Source organism: Protopterus annectens, chromosome 3.part1 (genome assembly GCF_019279795.1).
Source record: "Protopterus annectens isolate FY-2018-M chromosome 3.part1, PAN1.0, whole genome shotgun sequence".
NCBI classification, from domain to species: domain Eukaryota; kingdom Metazoa; phylum Chordata; order Ceratodontiformes; family Protopteridae; genus Protopterus; species Protopterus annectens.
The window spans coordinates 1909255849-1909283226 of NC_056732.1; the positions used below are offsets into that span (position 1 = coordinate 1909255849).

At 37.2% G+C, this 27378-nt stretch overlaps 1 protein-coding gene across 2 annotated transcripts in view; it reads left to right on the forward strand.

The window, feature by feature from the left end:
* LOC122798822 (ubiquitin carboxyl-terminal hydrolase 47-like) overlaps positions 1-27378 on the forward strand; it is an 831248-nt gene that overhangs the window by 635325 nt on the left and 168545 nt on the right. For both annotated transcript variants that reach the window (XM_044067947.1, XM_044067946.1), the window contains exon 7: positions 16213-16308. In XM_044067947.1, the coding sequence (XP_043923882.1) occupies positions 16213-16308 (96 nt within the window). The remainder of the gene's footprint in view (positions 1-16212; positions 16309-27378) is intronic.

Here is a 27378-nt window from a genome sequence, read left to right on the forward strand (position 1 = left end):
ATTAACAGCAGATTTGAAATGTATTGGAAGATATATGTAACTCATAACTGTAGGTACTACCATAACAGAATGTTGGGTAGAATAGCAAAATCCAAATATTCTTTATATTATGAGAAATGCCATGATCTGATAAAGTGAGCAGGTCCTGCGAAAGGACTATGCCAAGAGAGGTCCACTGTTGCCAAAGCATAGGAAAAAATATTTAAAATCTATCCAAACCCATTTGATATCCCAAAGTCTATGAATTTTAATACCAAAGAGTTTTTTTTTTCCATAAGAAGAACTCAAGATTTATTGGGACCCGATCCTCTTTCTACCTTCCAAAGAGGTCATACCTTGCTGTGTATGAATGACTGCTGAAGCAGGTTGGAGCCAATTAAACTGGGGAATGAAGGGAGCCTGTAATGTATGACTCAAAGGGGCCACAAAAATCTAAGAATGAAGATCGGCAATGCTAGAAACCCTGCCAGTAGCTAAATGTGTAACTTCTGTTTTCTTTTGATCCTAAGTGGGTTTCCTTCCCAAATTAAGTTAAATGTCATTTTGTAAAACTTAGAAAAGTGGCCCTGCAAAGTTGAGATAAGTTCCTTACTACAATAAAATTCTTACATAAATATACTATTTTAATCACATTCAATTGCTGGTCAGAAAGGGAAATTGAAGATATTTTAATTTATTGATATTATGTAGCAGTGTGTCAAAAATGGCTTGGTGTTGCACACTGAGAGTTAGCTTAGCTTCTGGGTAATTTGATTTCCATCGAACTTAATTCTTGTACATCTTTAATGCCCTTGCATGACAAGGAGGGACATTTGCTAAAGATGGGGTTCATTCAGGGGAAAGATAGTTGCATTCTTATAGTTTATCAGCAGTTTAGGTAATACAGTTTGCAAGTGGAATAAGAGGACTCATGGGTTTGCTGCTGCGCTAATGAAACTGAGCAACTGGTGCATAAAGCATGCATCTTTCCATTCCCAAAGAGGAGGTACATGTACTTTACTTCTAGATTGAAACATTGAGCATTATCCACACTTGATGCATTTTTAACAGACTGAAGGTTGATGGTAAAAGTTCTTAAGTGACATTTTGACATCATTCAGTCTAAAATCAAAATGAAAGAGGAAGTTTATTCTGTGCTATAGGTAGGAAGTGACTAGGAATCATGTCTGTAATTATGGATTTTGTTTTTAGGGTGTGCATCAACTTTTGATAAGAGGATCTAAGTTCTATTTTTCATATGCAGCCTGTAATTAGCCTGGCTAAGTCTGGGAAGTAGTTTTTGTGCACTTCACAGAGTGTTCTCATTTTAAATATCAAGCAATTTGTCTTGTCTTGATCAGTACAATACTGTATAGCATGTTCCCAATAAGAGATGGAGCTCAAACTGCTACCCAGACAACCCATATTTGATTAGTGGATCTGATGATCCCTGGGGTTCACGTTATCTTTATTACCCTTTTGCCATGGCCTGTATTTTCAAAGTTTAACTTTTTGATGCTTGTCCTATCAAACCATCTGGAACAGTCTGTTGGATGGAGTTGGGGGGATGAGACTAAATGTCCATTGTCAACTTACCCATTCTGGGTTGCGGTGATGGTTGTGGCTTGCCACTTGGGTGCCATGTAAAAGGAATAATAGGTGTAGCTCCCATGAAGCTCAAATCTACAGAGCACATGCTGCCTAGGGGCTGATGATCAGCATGTTGGCAGAGGCAGGCAGGTAGCCAACAACAAGCAGCACTAGTTAAGATCTAGAAAGTTATCACAAAGGTTGGGTTAACCAAGGGAGGGGGAGCTCATCAGGTCTAACAGTGTGGCCTGCTCTCTACCACTCAGCTCGTACCTCTTTAGAGAAATTAATGGAATAATTAGGCCCTCCATCCAGAGAACAAATGAGCTATAGTTGTGTCTCATGTAATCTGGAGAGTATCCAGCAGTCACTTTCAAGATATCAATGAACAGGGGAATTAAGGGACCACAGAGCAACACCTGGTAGGCAGGAAAAATGGTGGTGTGCAGCTGAGGGAAGTTAGGCTGCAAACTGGGACTAATGTTTTATAGGCAATACCCTGAATTAATTTGCTTTCAATTACTTGGGCTTTTACTTTTTTTGCACTCAGATGACCTACACACAATAACTGCCATCTCCTCAAGCATTCAGTGTTTACTAGGATCATAAGATCATAGGAGGTTACTAGGCTATTGAACCAGAGGTCATTTCAAGCCTAGACGTTTCATCCAACTGTAATACTATTGATACTCTAGTCAATACCCAGGGTTGTATTTAGTAATGACTGCCCATGTCCAGGAGGGTTGTGGGTGCTATCCCCAGTAAGAATTTACAGTGGCCCATCCACTCATCCAGGTTCCTTTTGAACAGTGTCATAGAGGTGCTCTGCTTCACATGGATTAGCAGCCTGTTCCAAAGTCACAGCAGTCACTAGGAGAGAGATCTGTCCCTCCAGCATATCCTATTCAAGTCTCAGGCCATATTTACATCCCTGAAACAGGCAGCTCTAGTCCCATTTAATTTATGTTTGTGCAGCAAATTCATTATGTTTCTGTCAGAGATTGCTCTGTAAGCAAGAAGTCTATATGATACACAGTATAGTGACAGGGACTTTAGTCATTCTGTGTAAGGCATATGCTGGAGTCCATTTATCTTCTTTGCTAGAAACCTCTGAGGTCTCTCCAATTGCTGCAGGTGCTTTGTACTGTACATGCCAAAAGGGACATTATACTCAATTATGGGCCTGATTAGTGATGAGTATAAAAGGGCTATAACATCCTTTGCACTAGAGGTGATGCCTTTGCTAATCAAGTGTGCTATATTGAAAGCCTTCCTTACTAGAATAGACAAATGATGGTCAAAGTTTAGGTTGCAGTCAACTTGTGATCCCAGGTCCCTTACCACTTGGCATTCAGTTTGAGACTAAGATATCAGTCATTGGTCTGCAAAAGACTCTTCTGAAGTATACTGACATAATTAGGGGACTCAGTAATTGCACCTAGTTTTCCGCCATTTGCAAACTTGGTCAGTGACAGTCCCTTAGTATTGACTTGAACTTCTGAGATTTGCTAAGTATATTGGTAATGCCTGAGTAAGGAAGTGTGTCGAAGGCCTTTGCCAGGTCGAGGTATGCTGTGTGCAAAGGTTTTCTCTCATCAATGTCCTTATTCACATTTTTGAAGAAATTTAGTAGGTTTAACAGGCAGGATTTGCCCTTGACAAAGCTGAATTGGGTTGTATCCAGGGTTTGGAGGTCACCTATGCCTTTATTTATGAGGTCCATGATGATACGTTCCATAGCTTAAACAGATTAGGCTGGTCAGACTTATGGGTCTATAATTCCCTGGGTCTGTTGTCAAGCCTTCTTTGTGGGGAGAAATAACTGTTGCTGTTTTCCATTCCACAGGAACAAAGCCTGTGGTTAGACTATGATTGAGCAGGGTTCATAATGACGATGCTAGTTTATGTTTTAGTTTATTTAGAAGGCAGCCTGGGATGCCAGTCTGTTCCCACAGAGCTTGCGCTTTTTGCCTTAGACAAGGCTTTAATGACCTGCTCTTCAGATATGTATGGGGGGGGTGGGGGCAAGGTTTGTGATAAGTTTGGAGGAGATAAGGGAGTGAAATTTTCACCAATTCTGTCCGCTAGCTGCTTTTCTATCTCTGTGGGATCAGTGAGTGTGATAGCATTGGTCACCAGTTCAGCATATACTTTTGTCCTACCTTTTAGGCTATGTACATAGCTATAAAATGCCTTATGGTTATCCTTGGCGATGATTGCTAAGTTTTTCTCAAAGACACCCTTAGAAGATTTGACATGTTGTCTTATTTTATTGTTGAGGCTGAGGAGGCTTTTCCATTCTTGGGGCCTTGCCTTAGTTTTCTTAGACAGCACGCATGCACACATACGAGCCTGCACCCCCCCCCCCAACACACACATACTTACTTTTACAAGCTCATGCATAACGTGAATGCATTTACATAGATTGCAGGGTTTGAATACTTACAAACATCTGCTCTTTACTATATGCAAACAGGTTGACTAACCCAGAATTGCATTATTTGCATTTACTTTTTTATAATTATTTGTTGTTGGCCAGAGTAGTCCCACTAGCCCAGTGGCCTCTTTTCAGAGGAGAATCAAAGGAGGTATACACTGGCCAGGGCACAAGGGGGCTTCCTTACTCTGTTTTTCAATAAGTGCCAGGAGAGTTTTTTGCATCCACCTGAGCTATTACTTACTCAGGCAGATGTGTCCTCAGTTTAATATCTCATCTGAAAGATGGCACAGTCAGGGGTGCAAAACCCCAACCCCTTACACTGCACTGCAGTGACAGTATGGATCAAAGTATCTATTTTGAGAACAGCACTCACTGCATTCTGATCTTCTAGAAGCAAAAACAAGTATGCTGCATGTGACACCGTGCTAAAGGAAGATGTACTGTGGTCTGTTTATTTTTTATTTATTTATTCATTTAATTATTTTGTGTCATTTTTTCAGTTGTCATAGGAGATTTATCTATCTATCTATCTATCTATCTATCTATCTATCTATTTATTTATTTATTTTGTGACATTTTGTGTCAGTTGTCATAAGATATTTATTTATTTATTTAGTGGAGAGTTGTCATAGGAGACACATCTTAACTAACTTATACACTGGTCTTCTTGCTAAGCTTGAAGCCACCTACAACAAAATAGCCAGGTTTGCAGCTAATCATACCTCTCATCACTGTCAGTCTCTTAAGCTTTTAAATGGGTTAGAGTTTCCTAATCAATTACTATACTCCCAACTTCTTATCATTCATTCTATTCTTTATAAGTCCTCTTCTGCCCTAGGAACTCCTCTCTTATCTCTCTCTACTCCCTAGCTAGAAACCTCAGGAGTGTTGACCAACAACACTTGTATCTATATGAACCTAAAAGATCAGTAGGCCTTGTGACACCCCTACACTGGCCCAGTAATCAAGGATCCTTAATCCTCACCACTGGTAACAGTGGAGAACATATATACATTCGGAGGGTGACAAGTACACACACAGTAAAGTGCAATTTCCCTTAAAAGCACACAGGGATTACAGTCAGTCTGGGGCTGGTTTCTTCCTCTTTCTCCAGATCCCCAATAAGACTCCCCACTGGCACAGCTATAGGGTTGAGATCTCAGCTGAGTGGCCAAGCCAAAACTTCCAGTACCCTCTCTGTCCAACCAGTGCTTCATGTCCTTGCCCAAGTAGCTGATAAACACACACTCTTTGAGGTTTGATTTTATATGCAAACACACACACACTCCTGGGAAAGGTTGGCACAGGTATTACTAGCTATGTCCCCTTCTGCCTAGACTATAAGGTAGTTTCCACTGCCACCAACCACTCTTATCAGCTACTTTTAAGGCCCTTAACAAAGGGTGTTCAATCCTACTGTGTAATGTTACTATTAATCCAAATGGTAGTCTGACCAAGAGCAAGGCTATTTAGGAGTGGCCTGTACAGTGTGCCCAAATACATCGGCAAGTACTATCAGAGCTTAGATATGTCTCACAAATATTAGCCACAAAGATAGGTTTAAATATATTTAATAATAAATAATAAAAGAACAAGACAATACTAAATATGTATTCACAGTAACTTCAAAATCACAGGAAATATTTAAAACAACATTGCATGATAGTCTCAAATAAATACAGAAAACATATAAACTAATCTTTACTATATTCCTAACTATATCTAAAATAGTTACTATGCCCTAAAAAACTTACTTACCGCAAGGCAAGTGCAGAAGTGATGATGAGTGGATGTTTCCAGGTCAAGGACAAATCCAGTCTCTCTCTGAGAGAGTTCTTAAATTAATATCAAATATTACTGCTGGAATAGCTTGGATGGCTTCACTTTTTGTTACCTGACTGCAGTTTCCAAACTAAACCCCTTTTGTCAGAAACTAACAGAATTTAACATCTCTGTGTGAAAAATACATACCTCTCAGATGTTTGCTCAGACCTGTGCAGCTGCTAGGAAGTCATAAAGCAATAAAACACCTCTGCATCTCAAACCTAGTAATTACTTCTCATCCAAGACAATACAAAAACTTCTAACTGTAGACATTGTGTCTGCTACTGAACTGAAACTGAGAGATAACTTTTATAGCACAATCGCAAAACAATTTAATTTCAACTTATTTTAATGAAGTTTTGCAAGTTAACTCTGTATGTCCTATTATTAAAACATATGCATTTGCACAGGTATATAGTTTATATACTTTTCTATTCTAAGCCAGCAGGACATCCTGTGGTTACATTTTAGCTCAGTACTTTACAAACACTTCTCAACACGCACTTCTGTACCAGTAGTTTAATATACACATAACATATAGTTACAATACATTTGTAAGACAAGCATATGAATCATGTTGGTATTCACTAATGACATATGATTATTTACAAAATTCCAGATTGCTGGGCTGGCAGTATCTCCTTTTGTTACATTTCTATATAAATCATATTAATATTCTCAAAGACATGTAATTGACATGCCCGGGACTCTGGCCTATTTGTCTCTACCCTATTACTAGACCTCTCTAAGGCCTTCAACACTATCTCACACAGCCTGCTTTTAACTAAACTCTCAAAACTTAACCTATCTCCTTCATCTTTGAATTGGTTCTCCAGCTACCTATCCCATAGATTTCAAGCAGTAAAATGGAAAAAGGCCACCTCCTCATTTCTTAATACCCCAACCGGAGTTCCCCAAGGTTCCATATTGGGTCCCCTCCTCTTTAATATATTCATAAATGACTTCCGCAACTCTATCCTTTTCTCAAACATCATCCGATATGCAGATGATTCAACTATTATCTGCTCTGCCACTTCTATCCCTACACTTCTAAAGCTTACTCAAGATGCTTTTTCAACCACTGAGCAATGGATGAAACGAAATCACCTAGCACTCAATGCCTCTAAAACCAAACTAATGGTTTTTACACCCTCTAAAGTCACCTCCCTCAATATAAACACTTTCTCTATTACTAGTCAAAATAACACACCTCTGGAACTGGTCTCAGAGACCAAATTACTTGGGGTCCAAATTGACAACCAGCTCAAATTCAACTCTCATTTACAACTAAATATCAAAAAAACACATCAAAAACTCGGTATGCTCTATCGACAAAATCATTACCTTACTCCTGCCACCAAAATTACTCTCTACTTCCTTTCTTATCCCCTCCCTTCTCTATGGGGCTCCACTTCTGACTAATCTGCAGTCCTCTCTGAAAACACAACTTTCCTCTTGCTACAACAAAATTGCAAAGTTTGCCAACAGCCATAAGTCCTCTACCCACCATTGCTCCTCTCCAAAAACTAAAATGGCTAGAACTACCAAATCTTCTCACCTATACTCAACTAACTCTTGCACACAAACTGATTTTCAACCCCTCTCTCTGTCCCTCCCTTTCTACTGCCTTTAAAATGCACCTACCTGGTAGAATATTAAGGTCTAATAACCAAAGTCTTCTAGAAGTGTACAAACCAACTCGTCCCCCAGGCAAAAATCTTCTATCCTATGGTCTGGCTCACCTCTGGAACTCCCTGCCACCATCCATTTGTATCAGCTCTAACTGTTTTACTTTTAAAAAATCTCTTCATTCTCACCTAGTATCCCTCTGGGAATGCTCTTGCTCCCATCCCACATAACTAGCACTGGCATTTCCCATCTTCCTTACTTCCCCTGATTGCACCAGCATTTCTCTGTTTCATTACTCCTAACTCATCCATTCTTATTATTATGATATCTGCATGAATATTATTATGATATTTACATGACTATATGATGCTGCTCATTTAACTGTTTGAATCCTAGGACAAAATGACTTCTAAATATTTACTTGCACTATTCCTTTTTTAGTTTGTATCATCTGTTAGTTTCAATAACTACTTTGTATTAGTTTGTAACTTTTGTGTACTATTTGTTATTGTTTGCTTGAATTGTTTTTTAAATTGTATAATTCTCCTTCATATTTTTTAGATTTGTATAATTATCATTCATAACCTACTGTAATCTTGATTGTTTGGAGCTTTTCTCCCCAGGACTCAATTGAAAACGGGTTCATTCTGGCCCAATGGACTATCCTGGTAAACCAACTCCAATAAATAAATAAATAAATAAATAAATAAATAAAATAATTATTTGCAAAATTACAAAATTACAGCTAGCTGGGCTGGCGGTATTCCCCTTGTGTCACAGGCCTAAACCTATATAACTACACTCTTGCCCTATCGTGGAATAAGCTTCCCTTGACCATCATAAAAATAACATACACACACATGAATTTGAAAAAACTCTCAAAGAATATCTACTTAACAAATTGACATGTCACTGATAATCACTGCTTGAACTTTCTTTCGTAAATCTCAGTCTCCATAACCTTTCTAACTACAACCCCAATACTGATCTTCTCCTTACGTCCTTTATATTATTCTACTTTTGGCTGCTATAACTCCTCTCTGGCTTCTATACTTTTTCTCATTTTATTGTTACAACTCTACATACCTCTATCACCTTACATCTTCTCACTGAATTTTTCAAATTCTGAATTTCTTATCTCTACCCTTTTTCCTTCTTGATATTTATAGTCTGGTTTCTTGTAAAGTTTTATAGCTATTTTTAGCAAACTCTGTACATTGTCAATTAATTGCATTATTGTTTGGAAGAAAATGTTTTCAACACTGTATTCTCTTTTTATTGCTGTATTTTTGTACAAATTGTTTACTGTTTATTCTTTTGTAAAATTACTATGTACTGTTGTGGAGATTTTTTCCCCGGGCCTACACTGAAGAAGGGCTGTAGTTCAGTCGCAGGTTTCCAGTTAACAAATGTCAAATAAATAAATAAATACGATTTAGGGTACTGCACTTCAGGAAAACAAGGTATCCCTGAGCCAGAGTGAGACAGTTTAAACTTATACTCATTCTCCAAGCCTCTTGTACACGTGTGTGTGTGTGTGTGTGTGTGTGTGTGTGTGTGTGTGTGTGTGTGTGTGTGTGTGTGTGTGTGTCTGGTGTGTGTATGCATGTGTTTGGTATGTGTGTGCGCGTTCATGTGTGTGTGTGTGTGTGTGTGTGTGTGTGTGTGTGTGTGTGTGTGTTTGTATTTGCTGTACATGTGGTTAGTATGTGTGTGTGGTGTATGTGTGTGTGCACACACGAGTGTGAGTGCAAGCATGCGTCTATGCATTTGTGCATATTGGTGTGTGCGCGCGCGCGCGTGTGTGTGTGTGTGTGTGTGTGTGTGTGTATGTGTGTGTGTGTGTGTGTGTGTGTGTATAGTGTGGGTTCCCTATTGAAATGACAGCACTAGAAATGCTGAGTGCTGAAAAGATGAAGAAAAAAAGACTGAAAACCCAGGGAAGAGCAAATCTCAAAATTGCTCTTCTCCTTAAAACTTTCTTTTTGCAGGAGTTTATAGCTAGACTATAAGGCAGTGTCTACTGCCACCAACCACTCTTATCAGCTACTTTTAAGGCCCTTAACAAAGGGTGTCCAATCCTACTGTGTAATGTTACTGTTAATCCAAATAGTAGTCTGACCAAGAGCAAGGCTATTTAGGAGTGGCCCAAATACATCGGCAAGTACTCTCAGAGCTTAAATATGTCTCACAAATATCAGCCACAAAGATAGGTTTAAATATATTTAATAATAAATAATAAAAGAACAAGACAATACTAAATATGTATTCACAGTAACTTCAAAATCACAGGAAATATTTAAAACAACATTGCAGGATAGTCTCAAATTAATACAGAAAACATCTAAACTAATCTTTACTATATTCCTAACTATATCTAAAATAGTTACTATGCCCTAAAAAACTTACTTACTGCAAGGCAAGTGCAGAAGTGATGATGAGTGGATGTTTCCAGGTCAAAGACAAAATACAAAATGTCCAGTCTCTCTCTGAGAGAGTTTTTAAATTAATATCAAATATTACTGCTGGATTAGCTTGGATGGCTTCACTTTTTGTTACCTGACTGCAGTTTCCAAGCTAAACCCCTTTTGTCAGAAACTAAGAGAATTTAACATCTCTGTGTGAAAAATACATATCTCTCAGATGTTTGCTCAGAGCTGTGCAGCTGCTAGGAAGTCATAAAGCAATAAAACACCTCTGCATCTCAAACTTAGCAATTACTTCTCATCCAAGACAATACAAAAACTTCTAACTGTAGACATTGTGTCTGCTACTGAACTGAAACTGAAAGATAACTTTTATAGCACAATCGCAAAACAATTTAATTTCAACTTATTTTAATGAAGTTTTGCAAGTTAACTCTGTATGTCATATTGTTAAAACATATGCATTTGCACAGGTATATAGTTTATATACTTTTCTATTCTAAGCCAGCAGGACATCCTGTAGTTACATTTTAGCTCAGTACTTTACAAACACTTCTCAACACGCACTTCTGCACCAGTAGTTTAATATACACATAACATATAGTTACAATACATTTGTAAGACAAGTATATGAATCATGTTGGTATTCACTAATGACATATGATTATTTACAAAATTCCAGATTGCTGGGCTGGCAGTATCTCCTTTTGTTAAATTTCTATATAAATCATATTAATATTCTCAAATGACATGTAATTATTTATAAAATTACAGCTAGCTTGGCTGGCGGTATTCCCCTTGTGTCACAGGCCTAAACCTATTTAACTACACTCTTGCCCTATTGTGGAATAAGCCTCCCTTGACCATCAAAAAAATAACATACACACACATGAATTTGAAAAAACTCTCAAAGAATATCTACTTAACAAATTGACATGTCACTGATAATCACTGCTTGAACTTTCTTCTCCTAACTTTCGTAAATCTCAGTCTCCATAACCTTTCTAACTACAACCCCAATACTGATCTTCTCCTTACGTCCTTTATATTATTCTACTTTTGGCTGCTATAACTCCTCTCTGGCTTCTGTACTTTTTCTCATTTTATTGTTACAACTCTACATACCTCTATCACCTTACATCTTCTCACTGAATTTTTCAAATTCTGAATTTCTTATCTCTACCCTTTTTCCTTCTTGATATTTATAGTCTGGTTTCTTGTAAAGTTTTATAGCTATTTTTAGCAAACTCTGTACATTGTCAATTAATTGCATTATTGTTTGGAAGAAAATGTTTTCAACACTGTATTCTCTTTTTATTGCTGTATTTTTGTACAAATTGTTTACTGTTTATTCTTTTGTAAAATTACTATGTACTGTTGTGAAGATTTTCTCCCCAGGCCTACACTGAAGAAGGGCTGTAGTTCAGTCGCAGGTTTCCAGTTAACAAATGTCAAATAAATAAATAAATACAGTTTAGGGTACTGCACTTCAGGAAAACAAGGTATCCCTGAGCCAGAGTGAGACAGTTTAAACTTATTCTCCAAGCCTCTTGTACACGTGTGTGTGTGTGTGTGTGTGTGTGTGTGTGTGTGTGTGTGTGTGTGTGTGTGTGTCTGGTGTGTGTATGCATGTGTTTGGTATGTGTGTGCGTGTGATTCTGTGTGTGTTTGTGTGTGTGTTTGTGTGTGTGTGTGTGTGTGTGTGTGTGTGTGTGTGTGTGTGTGTGTGTGTGTGTGTGTGTGTGTGTGCATGTGCTTGTGTTTGGTGTATGTGTGGTTAGTATGTGTGTGTGGTGTATGTGTGTGTGCACACGCGAGTGTGAGTGCAAGTGTGCATGTATGCATTTGTGCATATTGGTGTGTATGTACTGTTATAGAGATTTTCTCCCCGGGCCTACACTGAAGAAGGGCTGTAGTTCAGTCGCAGTTTTCCAGTTAACAAATGTCAAATAAATAAATAAATATGATTTAGGGTACTGCACTTCAGGAAAACAAGGTATCTCTGAGCCAGAGTGAGACAGTTTAAACTTATACTCATTCTCCAAGCCTCTTGTACACGTGTGTGTGTGTGTGTGTGTGTGTGTGTGTGTGTGTGTGTGTGTGTGTGTGTGTGTGCGTGTGTTTGCTGTACATGTGGTTAGTATGTGTGTGTGATGTATGTGTGTGTGCACACGCGAGTGTGAGTGCAAGCGTGTGTCTATGCATTTGTGCATATTGGTGTGTGTGTGTGTGTGTGTGTGTGTGTGTGTGTGTGTGTGTGTGTGTGTAGTGTGGGTTCCCTATTGAAATGACAGCACTAGAAATGCTGAGTGCTGAAAAGATGAAGAAAAAAAAGACTGAAAACCCAGAGAAGAGCAAATCTCAGAATTGCTCTTCTCCTTAAAACTTTATTTTTGCAGGAGGGTGGAGCAAGACACTCCTGCACCTCCCACATGAAAGGTAAGCCCCTCACCCCTCCAAACTTGTATATACCAACTCTAAGCTCGCCATACATCAGAGAAAAGGGAATATTGTGAGAAATGCCTTCTTGGACTTGATATATGCAAGTCCAATATTTCAGCCATTCAGTCTCTGCATTTCAGGACTTGCTCTAGGGGATTTCAACATTTCAAATGGTTACTGTGTGTGCCTGTATGTGTGCGTGTGTGCGTGTGTGTGTTTGTGTGTGTGTGTGTGTGTGTGTGTGTGTGTGTGTGTGAGAGAGAGACCGTGTCTGTGTGTGCATGTTTGTGCGTAATGGGCTGGTACCTCATTTAGAACAAGTTTCCCTGCCTTGTGTTGAATGGTTGATGGGGTAGGCTCTGGCTTCCCTGAACAAATGAATGAATGAATGATGATACCATGAATGTTTTAATACTGAATAGGGGCTACAGTACATTTAGTGATTAAATCATTGGCTTCTTTAGGGAGTTTGTGCTGGAGGCTATGAATAGTTTTCATTCTGGTCTGAAACATGCAGTTAGTATTTCACATATGACATTTAAACAAGACTGCTGAATTTACCCATATGCCTTACATATTTAAATTGTATGTTATGCCCAACATTAAGAGAATGGATGGAAGGATTGTTAGGGAGGTTACTCATCTCTGAGTACCTAAAATCATGAATTTTGATCTTGTTTCATGGTGATATTAGGCTTAACTATGTGAATCTGTCAGTACTGGAATGCTTACTAAAGAGAATTTCTTTAGTTATATTGCTGTAATGATTACCAGCATTAGAAAAGGTAAGGTCACTGTGGTAAGGACAGCAGTTCTCACAACATAAAACTGGTGTGATTTAATTGACAATAAATTAGAAGAACAGAAGTCACAAGACTGGTCCTTGATGAACACTAGCTGGCAAGGAGTAGGCAGGGAATGGAGTAGAACATGACAGAGATAGATATTGCATATAAATAATCTTTGAACTAATTTATTGATATGATGTTAATCCAATAGAATGGAAGTAATTGTAAAAGTTTTCATTAAGTCAGGTGACTAAAGGCTTTGATACAGTCTACAAATACAATTTGCCATTATTTTATAGAAGCAAATATATTACCTCTAAAGGGGCAAAATGTAGTAGTTGTAATGTGTTCTTTACAAAATGCATACTGATTTATCAAAAGAACGATGTTTGATTCAAGGTGCTACATTAGCTGAGAGGTAACACTTTCTAACACTATGAGAGGTTAAAGAGAATGGCAATATGTTTTTAATGATTAGTGTGATGATAGTTACTGCCTTCATGGCTAGCCAGAATTTTGTAAATAAATATATACCATATGTGAATCTCAAACTAATTTATACACGATGCTTGTGTTACAAATGTAATAGAACTGTGTGTCATGTGTACATCAAACTGATTTGTACAGATGTTTGAGTTGAAAAAGTATTTGTAAAGTGCTTGTGTTTGAAATGCATCCACAGTGTGGCTACTGACGAAAACAGAAATGTACATGCACTATTGTAACTGTTTAAATGCATATGTTTCAACAGAGGAAACTGGAAAACAGAAGGTTAACCTCAGTCTAGAAAACTTTAAAATACGTCTGAAATTAAATCACTATGGGCTAGGCCACAAAGATGCTGTCTTCCAGGTTTCAATGCAGCCAGAGACACAAAGTCTGTACTAGAAAGCTTTCTGTATTGTCTTTGGAGTGGACTAATTACTAGTCTGGCAGTGTGTAGGTATGAAATTGTTTTATGATTTCCAGCATCTGCCACAGATCTGAGTAAAAGCCCTTGTGTGTGTATTTTTACAGGTAGGTGTTAAATCTTGCCATCCTCCAGCAATGGGGGGTTGCCTGGAAGCAAGAAGTCAGATGACTAGAAGTGATGTAATTCTGCAAGCTATCCCAGTGGTAATATTTGTGATATTATTTTGAGAAGTCTCTTAGTGAAACTGAGCATTCTACATTCTGTCTTGGGCCTGAAAACAAGAAGAACCATTCACCGTGTTATCTCCCTTGCTCTCTCAAGTAAGTTATTAGGGAACAGTGAACTCTCTTAGATGCAGTCAGGAAAATAGTGAAGCTTAGTTTAGATATTGCTTTTCTTTATTTTTCTGCATCTGTCCTGCAATGTTATTTTAAATATCTCCTGTGATCTTGAACTCTGTCACTGTGAATAGATGTTTAGTATTGTCTTGTTCTTTTATTATTAAATATATTTAAAACTGTCATTGTGGCTGATCTTTGTAGTGATATTTAAGTTTTGAGAGCAATTCCACATTTATTTGGTGACACTGTGTGGGCCACTCCTAATAGCCTTCCTCTTGGTCAAACAGCCATTTGTATTAATATTAATTTCACTTTGTGTATTGGACACCATTTGTTAAGGGCCTTAAAATAGCTGGCAAGGGGTTTTGGTGGCAGTGATATATAGTCTGGACAAGAGGAGGCATAGCTAGTAAACCTGTGCCAGCTTTTCCCAGGTAGGCATGTGTGTGTGCAAATAAAATCTCAGTGAGTGTGCATGTTAGCTACTTTGGTAGAGTCACAAAGCACTGATTGGATAGAGAGACTGTTGAAGGATTTGGCTTGCAACCCTGGCTAAAGACTCAGCTCTATAGCTGTGCCAGTGGGGAGTCTTATTTGGGATCTGGAGAAAGAGAGAGGAACCAGCCCCCAGACTGACTGTGTTCCCTGTGTGCTCTTAAGATAAATTTTGCTTGACTGTGCTTGATGCATAGAGCTGGATCTGGAGATACACTGTGCGTACCTATAATCCTCTCAGTGACCTTTCCCCACAGGTGCCAGTGGTGAAGGCTGAGACTCCTTGATTTCTGTCCCAGAAGTGGAGGGTTGTCACAATTAGGGGATGTGGGTTTAATTATTTTAGGTAAAAGAATAATTTTCTGGCAGATTTCCACAGCTCAAGCATGCTCCCAGAAGTTGAAGAAGCATTTATTATATATTATATACTGAAAACATCATTTTGATCACTTTATGTTATGGACAGACGTATTGCAGAAGGTAAAATGTAAAGTCTGTCTGATATAGGGTGACTGTGTAACATTATGTGTTTTTTAGCCACTTATTTATTGTTTGTAACAGAATGAACATTGCTTGGAAATAGGAGTTAGTATGGATTTTGGACTTTGATTCTTAAAATAACAGGGGGACGTGTTTATAATAAACCCAGCATTTATGAAGTAGATAGCCAACTTTGTAGAAGACAGTATAATGTTGAAAAGATTATTGTGGAGGAAGGTACCTAAGGCTTGTTTATGCTACTCTGTTAGATGTTTTAGTTCTTTGCACAACTCATTCATTCATTTCACTTATTTTCAAGTTACCTGCTTAATTTAATTAAAGGACATGGAGTAGATGAGGCCTATTCAGGTACTCTGTGGGCACAAGGCATATAAAAATTTCCTTATTTGTGCTTCAGAACATTAAAGGAAGCACGCACACATTCATTTGTACATGGCAATGCACTCTTACTGACAGCTTAGAGGATTGAGAATTGCACTGCGATATACTCACTGGATGTTTATGGAAAGTACTAAACTCGGTCAAATTCCCATTAGACTAAGAGTGGGCAGAGGAAATATATCTAGACTTTTCCCACAAGGCACTCCTTTTGCAAATAACTAAATGAGGGGACCAAGGTCTTTAGGGTAGTAATGTTAACCAAAACACTTCTCTGCAGCCCTGGGAGTTATTCCAAAGTTGTTTGGTTTATTTTACAGGATGAGGAGGTTATTTTTGGATTAAAGTATCTCAACTTTCAATGTTATATAAACCTGCAAACTGCAACTCCTGGTAAAGGTATTTACTTTTATATTGCTATCTTTCACATTCCCTCTAATAATTGTTATATTTCTTCTCCCTGAAGGACAATGCCCTGTCAGAGATATTCCGTTGTGAAATACTAACAAATGATAACCAGATCTACTGTGACTCATGTGACCAAAAATGCGATGCAGAAATGGTAAGTCTTGTATGTTTCTTTTGCAATTATTAGCATTTTATATGAATTTTGAACTGGCAATTAATAACTGAAATGCAATTGGTGTGTTATATTACTGTTCTGTGTTAAGAGTTTTGTTTAAAGCTATATTAGTTATATGATTAGAGTGTCAGTCACTAAGCTCGACTTGTCATTCATTTAGTCACAGAAACTTACTGTGTATTATATTCTCGTTAAAATACATGCACTGATGTACGATAATCACATGTAAATATATTCATTCACAGACTGCCAGACTGCATCACACTCACTTTTATTCATCAGCTGTGCTCACAATCATAGTCTCACTCATTATGATGCTTATATACACTCATTCATTTATGCTTGGTTACCCCCCTTCCCCTGTATGTACTCAGTCACGCTAACAGTCACAACAGCAGCCTTCTTATTCATTCAGTCTTTCATATGTATTTCTAAATTTATTTATTCCCTGCTATGTGGCTTAATAGTATAGCACAGGTCTTTAAGGTTGTGATCTGCTAACATAGTTCACTGTTGGGTCCTGAGTTTGCTTCCGTCTGTCACCTCTTGGATACTATGTAGCTCTAAGCAAAGCACTTGGGCAGTGCTGCACTGTGATAAATCCCATAAAAATACTGTGTGTAGTAGGCCTTGTTAGCTCTTTCTCTCTCTCTCCATACACACACACACACACATATATATATATATATATATATATATATATATATGTAAAACAAACCCCAGCAGCAAAACAAACAGAGTGAAGAAATAAAAAATCCCTTGTGCAGAGCAAAAGGAGACAATCCAAAATACGAAATCCACAGAGGCAGTAAATCAATAAAAACAGTTGATTTATTCGTAAGCGCTTTTGCAATAAACATTGCTTCATCAGACAACCATCACTAAACCAGAATCTATTTAAATAGTAGCATATACACATCCAATCATTTCTCTAAAAAAGCCCTCCAAAACTAACCAATTAACCCTTAAAGGAATACTACATTTGAAAAGCAAGAAATCAATAAAAACACATGTATTTAGTAACATTCAGATTACATTTCATTCCTAAAATATTCATATTAAAGGTTAAAAGTTCCCCATACATATACACATGTAAATACATTTACATATATACATATATATATGAATATGCATAGGAAATCTATCTCTATGCATTATGTTCTATCCCATCTGCCCCACATGAACTCACACCCTTTTTCTTTTGTAGTCTTCTGGATTTCAAAACCGGTTTAAGTGGAACACTGTCATTAAGTCCGTGCCCCCTATGGGCACCCAATCTAAGAATCCATTGCAACTCTACCATTTCAACCATATTTATCTTATCCCCCATCCTGCCATTCTCCCTTAATACATACAAAACTTGAAATAAAAATCTGTGATCCTCACCCATCAGCAAAGTGTGCTTAGCTAATGCACTATAATCATATTTCTTAGTAGTACAATACATATGGTCCCTAATCCGTTCACGTAAATGTCTATTAGTTTTTCCAGTGTAGAAAGTAAAGCATACAACACAGTGTGCCACATAAACCACGTGTTTAGTCTGACAGTCTGCTGCTGCTTTCAATTGCCAAAGGTATCCCGTTTCAGGATGCCTATAAAATAAGGATTCATCCACAAATTGACACTGTGCACAATGTCCACATTTATGCATACCTTTAGTCATATCAAAAACTTGTGTATACAGTCTAGGATAGCATAAGGACTGTTGTAAATTCTTCTTATTTTTATACATAAAACGGGGTTGTACCCCTACTATTTCAGATGTTCGTTCATCAGTGGCCAAAATATGCCAATTGTTCTTGGCCATCTCCTTTACTCTATTCACATCTTCTGTATAGGACAATATTACTGATACTTGTGTTTGTGCAGGTCGACTAACTCGTTGAATTTGTTCCTTATTACCAAAATAAGGTTTAGCCCTACCTGCCCTTTCATGTAGTACTCGTGTTTGAGCCAAAGCAATGTCTGTTTCACTGTATCCTCTAGTTTTAAATTCTAAAGACAATCTTTCAAGACTATGTACAAAATCATCTTCCTCACATGATAGTCTGGATATACGCATGGCTTGTCCATTAACTATTTGTGTAAATATATGCCTTGGATGCATACTGTCCCTATATAAAAATGCAGGACAATAGCATTCCTTCCTATGCAATTTGGTTAATAATGCATCTCCTTTCTTATAGACAGTGACATCTAAAAAATCAATAGTCTCTACAGACTTGTTCATGGTAAATTTAAGAAAGGTACTGGTCTCATTCAAATAACCCAAGAAGTTAACCAGATCTTGTTCATCCCCTGCCCACAAAAAGAAAAGGTCATCGACAAACCATCCATAAAACCTAACCTGGGGAGGTATTTATACATAGAACATGTTGGTACTCCCATTCTGCCATCACCAAATTTGCATATGAGTTAGCACAGCTAGTGCCCAGTGCTATGCCTGCTATCTGCCAGTAGTAAACATCTTTAAACATAAACACGTTGTTCTCTAGCACAATTTCCAACAGCATACATAAAACATCAATATGCTGTTCTGAAAATTTGCCATTTCTAGTTAGAAAATGTTTAACCATGCGAATCCCTTCATTGTTAGGTATACATGCGAAAAGAGATATAACATCAAGTGTTACTAAAAAATCTGTAGATGGCCCCAAACCCATTGTAGTATGATACAAATCATGCAAAAAGTGTTCTGTGTCCCTCAGCACTGTGGGGCAATCATTCAGCACTGTTCTCAGCTGATGATCTAAATAGATAGAAATGGGTTCAGTAAGCCACCCTGCTCCCACCACTATAGGTCTAAATGGGGGTAGGAGCTGATTCTTATGAATCTTAGGTACGCCATACAACTGTGGTACCTTCGGTTCTCGAACAGTAAAGAAATCAATCAGTTCTTGACCCAAAAGACCCATACACATACTTTTATTCAGCATATTGTCAATCTGCTGTTTCATGCTTTCAATTTCACAAATATTAATAAGTTTATAATTGGAATGGTCCAACAACATCATACATATAGTATTGCAATAATAGTCTGTATCCAGAACCACTATGGGTCCTCATTTATCCGCTGGACGAATAACAATGTTCTTATTCTCACGTAAGTCATGCAATGCTTGTTGCTCCAGTGATGTCAAATTATGTCTATATCCTGAATATTGTTGGCTCAATATACCTTCATATAGATCTTTTTCGCATGCTTTTAAAAATATATCTACATTCGATGGTAGATTGGGAACAAAAGTACTATTTCTATTATAAAGTGCTTTTTGTGCAATTTGATCATTAAATAAATGTCTTAATGCAACATTATGTGCAAATATACGTAATTCAATCAGTAACTCACTAATGTCTGTTTTAGCGTCAGGAATAAACTTAAGCCCTTTCTGTAAAAGCGACTTTTCAGCATGTGTAAGGACATACCTGGATATATTCCTTACTGTTTCGCTGAATTCATTGCCCACATTTTCTTCAATGTTCTCGTTTGTGTGGGTACTGGCAAGTCCTTGTATTTCCGTCCCCCTCGTGGTAACTCCTGTTCGAATGATTTCCTCCGGTTGGGCCGAAAGGGTAATGGAAGATGTGGAAAAACCTCTTCATTCTGATTAGTAATCAATTTTTTATGAACTATTGGCATCACATCCACCAAATCTTCAGGAGGCACAGTATTGTTCACAGGCTGTACATCAATCATCGGTGTTGAATATACCGAGGTACCAGGTTCAGGTGAAGTTACACGTATAGCAGCTTCAAGGTTTCCACGCCCACCATCTACTGTATTAGCAGTGGCTGCTTCCTTTTGTACTGCTTGCTGATTAGACACATTTACCGGCTGCTCATTCAAAGCTACTGCTTGCTGGTTAAATCTGTCCTGATACCTAGACCACGTAAACACTTGTTGGTTCAAAAAATCAGGCACATCTCTCGCCAATTTACGTTTCTTCTGTGCTAAAAGTCTTTGTTCATATCCTTCCACTTTAACCAACAAGTCTATGAGAAACAGTTCTGTTTTGTCTTCTCCCATATACAAAGATAAATCATGATATTGTGTACGTACTGCATCACTTAATTCAGATTCATGTGGGCGAAAAAAGTCTATAAGGAGTTTTAAATATGCCTTACTAGTCTCTAAATTTATTTTCTGCCATTGTGCCAAAAGAGTCGGGTAAGTATTCCTGTACATAGGCATATTAAGCACCTTCAATCTTCTGGGGATAACATTTAGTTCAATACACGCTTCCAGATGGAACCGCTGACATTGTAGTCTCTTATACTTAAATAATTTTCAATATCCTGTTTTAGACTACGTATCTTAGACTCGTTCTTTAGGAAAGTCTGGTACCTGCTGATACATTAGTGGTTCTTCCAGTAATAATGGATTGGATAAATTTTGCATAAAGTTAGATAACAGACTGTTACCAACAGACTCAAGGCCAGGGTGCTTTTCCCTTTCAATAGCACTCACATTTCCTTCTGCCATAATGCTGCACTCACAATAAATAAAACAAACCCCAGCAGCAAAACAAAAGATGTGAAGAAATAAAAAATCCCTTGTGCAGAGGAAAAGGAAACAATCCAAAAAACGAAATCCACAGAGGCAATAAATCAATAAAAACAGATGATTTATTCGTAAGCGCTTTCGCAATAAAAATGGCTTCATCAGACAACCATCACTAACCAGAATCTATTTAAATAGTAGCATATACGCATTACATCCAATCATTTCTCTAAAAAAGACCACCAAAACTAACCAATTAACCCTTAAGGGAATACTACATTTGGAAAGCAAGAAATCAATAAAACCACATGTATTTAGTAACATTCAGATTACATTTCATTCCTAAAATATACATATTAAAGGTTAAACGTTCCCCATACATATACACATGTAAATGTACTACTAAGCAATATGATTATAGTGCATTAGCTAAGCACACTATGTTGATGGGTGAGGATCACAGATTTTTATTTCAAGTTTTGTATGTATTAAGGGAGAATGGCAGGATGGGGGATAAGATAAATATGGTTGAAATGGTAGAGTTGCAATGGATTCTTAGATTGAGTGCCCATAGGGGGCACGGACTTAATGACAGTGTTCCACTTAAACTGGTTTTGAAATCCAGAAGACTACAAAAGAAAAAGGGTGTGAGTTCATGTGGGGCAGATGGGATAGAACATAATGCATAGAGATAGATTTCCTATGCATATTTATATATATATGTATATATGTAAATGTATTTACATGTGTATATGTATGGGGAACTTTTAACCTTTAATATGAATATTTTAGGAATGAAATGTAATCTGAATGCTACTAAATACATGTGGTTTTATTGATTTCTTGCTTTTCAAATGTAGTATTCCTTTAAGGGTTAATTGGTTAGTTTTGGAGGGCTTTTTTAGAGAAATGATTGGATGTAATGTGTGTATATGCTACTATTTAAATAGATTCTGGTTTAGTGATGGTTGTCTGATGAAGCAATTTTTATTGTGAAAGCGCTTATGAATAAATCAACTGTTTTTATTGATTTACTGCCTCTGTGGATTTAGTTTTTTTGGATTGTCTCCTTTTCCTCTGCACAAGGGATTTTTATTGATTTTTTATTTCTCTCTCTCTCTATATATATATATATATATATATATATATATATATATCTATAATATATATATATATATATATATAATATATATATATATATATATATATATATATATATATATATATATATACCATTTGCTAGTAAAGAATATTATTACATTATATGGAGATGAGAACATAGGAACCATACTAGACAAGTGATCACAGAAACATAAGCACGTATGCCTTGAAATGGTCAACTCTTTTGGCAGCAAAGAATGCCAGTTAGAAATGTGTTTGAAATATCATTGGTGCTATTTCATGGAGATTATGACTTCAATGAAGATTGCATCTATTAAAAAACTCTCAGCGGCCTGACTCACAGCACTGGTAATACAACTATACTTGCTGTTTAAAATGGCGGCTTTGTTTGCACCTTGTGTGTGTACTTGGTAACCACCAACATACCATGGAAACACATAAAATAGCATTAGAAGGTGTACATAAGGGGTTGTTTTAATAGTGGAGGAAACAGCAAAGGTCACTATGATACCATAGCCTCAGAGAATTACTGGCTAGTCAGTGTAAGACTTGACAGATGTCCTAGAAGGGAACTCCATACAGTTAACACTAGGCTATTAAGGATATTACAGACAATCTGCCACCAGGCCTTTGTAGAGACCACAGATGGTTAGACATGGTCCAATGTACCCATACAGAATTCAAGTAACCACTGCATTACCAATGAAACACACTAAAATGAGACTGCCCAAACTACAGATACTCTTCATGATGGCAATACCTGGTTTGGTGGTAGACCTAGTAAGTTATTTACACATATCTGGACACTGGAGAAATGTAGGCAGTGTGCCACCATTGTATTTCCATGTAGAATTATGGTCATTGTGTGCATTCATGCCACTTACATTCCAAGTACGCCACAGAGACATTTTTATAAATAAAACGTGAAAGATAAATTTTATTTACAGTAACCATAACAGACAAGACATGAATATATTAAAAAGAGCAGCATATTTATCAGGACATCCAAGCAGGAAGTAAAATACTGAAATCATTATCATGGTCACTTTATGTTCGGTGTAACAAATGTAATTTTGCAAGAGTCGCATTTCTTTATTTTCAATTACAAAGACTACATTAATCTCTTCAAAATTCTCTTCTTTGTATCATGTAATTATTAAACTTCAAACTTGTCTCAGTCACCTATCAGTTCTTGAACCTATGTCCTCTCTTTTATACTATGAAGAGGAATGCTGAGTTTACAATACCCTGGCTATGCCTGCAGTTGGTCAGTTTTGTCTGATGCATTACTCTGGTTAACAAATATAAGTAAAATAAAATAAAATAAAATAAACATTGTAACATGGCAATTAATATGAGTCTTTTTTCCTGGGATCATGAAATTATCATGGTGGGGAGTCTGTGAGCTATGTTTTCAACAGCTTTATGCTTCTGGGAGGCAAATTGTTCTGAATACAGAACTGTATAGATGATGATACAAAGTGACCCCCATAATATAACTGACCGTGATGATGTTTTCAGTATTTACTTCATGCTTAGATATTCTGATACATATATAAGTCATTTAATATATTTATGCCTTGTTTGTCTTTTTTCAGTTAAAGAATCAAATGAATTCATCAGGAACATGGATAAATACACTCATACTTTGGGACAGGCCTGAAAGTGTTGTCCACCACTGAATGTCTGGTCACTATCCGTGCCTGGTTCACTTGTAGTTATACACATCTCAGTTATACTGACAAGGACCTACCTGAAAAAGTTTCCTGGCTCTGCCATGTGAACTCACAACCTGAAAGGTGAAAGGTGGTGGGGGGGTCAGGTACAATGACAGCTAAGTTCCAGCTATGTAAGAGAGTGATTAAGGCATGCTATATTCTGGCAATAGGAAATGGCTCTAGAGATGCGGAATACAACCTCACTGCTGATGCAGGAGTCACAGCTGGCATACCAGCTAGGTTTAGTTAGTATTAGGGTAGGTTTTATAGCCACACGTGAAAGAAAACAAAAGCTGGATAAACGCCTGGTATACACCTCAAGCGAAAAAAATGAAAAGACCAATGGTATGACCACAGCTGAAGATAAAAATGGAATAATCCACGTCAGGAAATAAATCACTTGCAGCTTCACAGTAGTGCCCTTTATAAAACCAAAAGTTGTAACTGAGATGTAGTAGTCAAGGTAGGAAAATGTTCACTTGCAGTTTCACACCACTTTATTAAACAAGAGTAAGCGTTTTCGCGATCTAAGTCAGCTGATCGCTTCTTCAGACTCATAAAAACAGTTAAAACATTGGTATTTAAAATATGGTTCAACCAAGAAAACACATCTAGAACTATGACATAGACTAATTAAAATTGCATACATCAGTACATTAATTTGCCTTATATTCTGCATAAGATGAAATAAAATATACATATAACAGACACATTTTATGTAATAATCCATATTACTTAATGTTTTAGTGGTCTGGATTTTAAAAAAGGTTTCAAGGAAACAGCATTGTTCAGTCCAGGAGACCTATCTGCCTGAAGTAGTAAAATCCATCTTTGTTCGGCTTCCTCTACCTTATTCCTTATATCACCTCCCCTCTTACTTTTATTTATTATTTCTTAAACCATGAAATTAAAAATATGTTTCCTATCTTCTTCTTTCACGTTTTGCTAAAGCACTTGTGTCTTTTTTATTTCTTATATCTCTAAGGTGTTCAAGGATACGTTCCTTTAGACACTTATTGGTTTTGCCTATATAAAAGGCATGACAGAGTGCAGAAGCTGAAATAAACCAAATTTTGTGTTCTGCAGTCAGCATAAAAATCTATATCAATTATAAATCCCAGTGTAGGATGTTTATATGTAGATTTATTATATAAATAGTCACATGCTGTACAATTTCTGCAAGGAAAAGTCCCCTGCCTATCAGATAGAATCATTCTTTCATTGTTTCTGGATTTATAACAGAGTTGCCTTTTTAAGGACCTCTTATTTCTAAAAGAAAAGCTGGGTCTATCTTCTAACAATTCTCTCAAGTCAGGATCCGACAATAAAACATTCCAATTCTTCTCAAAATATTACAGAACCTTCTGATGTCACTTGAATAAGTTATAGGAATCTAACTTTAAAATCATGACCTTCCTTGCTTTTAACATCTTCTATAGTATTTGAGAAGAGCGGTTTACATCTCCCATCCCTATTTTCAATGGTATATTTAGAGCTTTCATTTATGTCTTTCTTACTATAACCTCTGTTTAAGAAGTCTTTCTCTAATATAGTCATTGTCTTCACAAAGCCCTCATCTGTATTATGTAAGTGGCTTATTCTCATATATTGTCCTTTCACTGCATTTTTGTGTACAAATGTTGGATGCATACTAGTCTTATGTAAGATACTATTTCTCCATGTAGATTTTCTATACATCCCTGTTGTAAGTTCGTCTAATGCTGTCTTCTTAACCAAAACATCTAGGAACTCAATAGAGTCCCTGGAATGTTGACTAGTGAATCTTAAAAATTCAGTGGTGCTATGTAAGTACTCCACCATCTCTTGCAACTCTTCACTAGTACCATCCCATAACAGGAAGACATCATCTACAAAACGTATATACCATACAATTTTGCCAGCATATTTATTGCAAGCACTTAATACATGGTCTTTTTCCCATGCAGCCAATGCTAAGTTGGCATAGCTGTTAGCACAAGCCGTGCCCATTGCTACACCAACTTTCTGTAGATAAAACTTGTCATTGAATATAAAGACATTATTTTCTAGGACAATATCAAGCAACTCACATATCAAATTAATCATAGTGCTTTGAAAAACTTGTTTCAAGGTCAGAATATCACGTATTTTCTCAATACCCCATTTATTCGGTATCACTGTGAACAGTGAAGTGACATCCATTGTCACAAACATATAATTTCTATTAATATTCCTGGTCTTATTATATAACAGTCAGAAATGCCTTTGTATCCCTTAGTATAGTCTCACATGATTTTAGGACTATTTGTAAATTTTGTTCAATATAAATTGAGACGGCTTCTGTGGCCCATCCTTTACTGGATACAATAGGTCTCATAGGGGGCTGTGTGATGTCTTTGTGAATTTTAGGTAGACCATAAATAATGGGTATAGTTGGATGTTCTGTCTGAAAGTAGTCAAACAATTCCTCTGATACATAATTAGTAATCAATAAGTCAAAAATATATACAGATATCCTGTCAATTATACCTTGTACTTGTCTCTCATTTAGTACAACATAAGTATCTGTATCATTCAAAAGTTCCATCATTTTCTTGTAATAAAAAACCTTATCCATTACTACTACACTGCCCCCCTTGTCAGTAGGCCTAATTTCAATGCTGTCAGAATCCTTTAGTTCTGACAGTGCTTCAGTTTCTGATTTACTCAAGTTATAAAATCTAGGTGGAAGATTTTTAGCATGCATCTCTCTAATTTCATGTTCACACACATTAGTGAAAGTTTCAACTGTGGGATGTATCTTGGGTACAAAGGCACTAGGTTGTTTACACATATTATCAAATACATTTCTTTTAAACATGGTTTTAAGTGTTAGGTTACGAGAAAATAACTTCAGCTCTTTTAATAAATCAGTTAATACTGTTTTCTGTGCTGGAATAAAGTTCAGGCCTCTATTTAACAACGAGGATTGTGCATCAGTTAAAGAAAAGCTAGATATATTAATTACCAAGTTTTTTGTTGGTTCTTGCTCCTGGTGTTCATATATGCAGGAGTCACTCATTCTCTCTGCTGTAATCGCGTTCTCCCTCTTTGATTCCTGCTGCTCGACCTGTCCCTTATTGGCAGCGCCTTCTTTAACACAAATGTAAGGATTGCGGTTTGTGTTCATAGGTTCATAGGTTCATACTAGGCTATCTGCCCGAGGGCATTTACAAGCCTAGCCCATAGTTTTGTGGCTTACGCCACCCCTTTAGTATGGGGAACTATACCCATTATTTTGCTGTGCCTCTGTTGAGCAGTGACACTGAGGTAATCCCTGGGGTATATCTGCGATCTCCCATCCATTGGTCAAGATTTCTCTTGAACAAGGCCAGCGAGGTGCTCTGCCTCACATATACCGGGATTTTATTCCACAGCATAGGGAGTCTTTGGGTGATGAATCTATCCCTCCAGCACGTCCTATTAATAGCCGTGTCGAGGTTTAAGTCTCCGCCCTTGTGGCTCTGACGGATCTAGATTTTTTGAGGTGAAGCATATTCATCAAATCTGGGTTTGACATGGCCTTGTATGTTAGGCAAAGGTCACCTCTGAGCAAGCGGTAAGCGACTGAATAGAGCTGAAGTTCTTTCAGTCGGGCAGCATAGGACAGATGTTTGAGACCCTTTATCCTTTTGGTGAGGAACTTTTGTGGCCTCTCCAGCTGCTGCAAGTGTCGGGTCAGATACA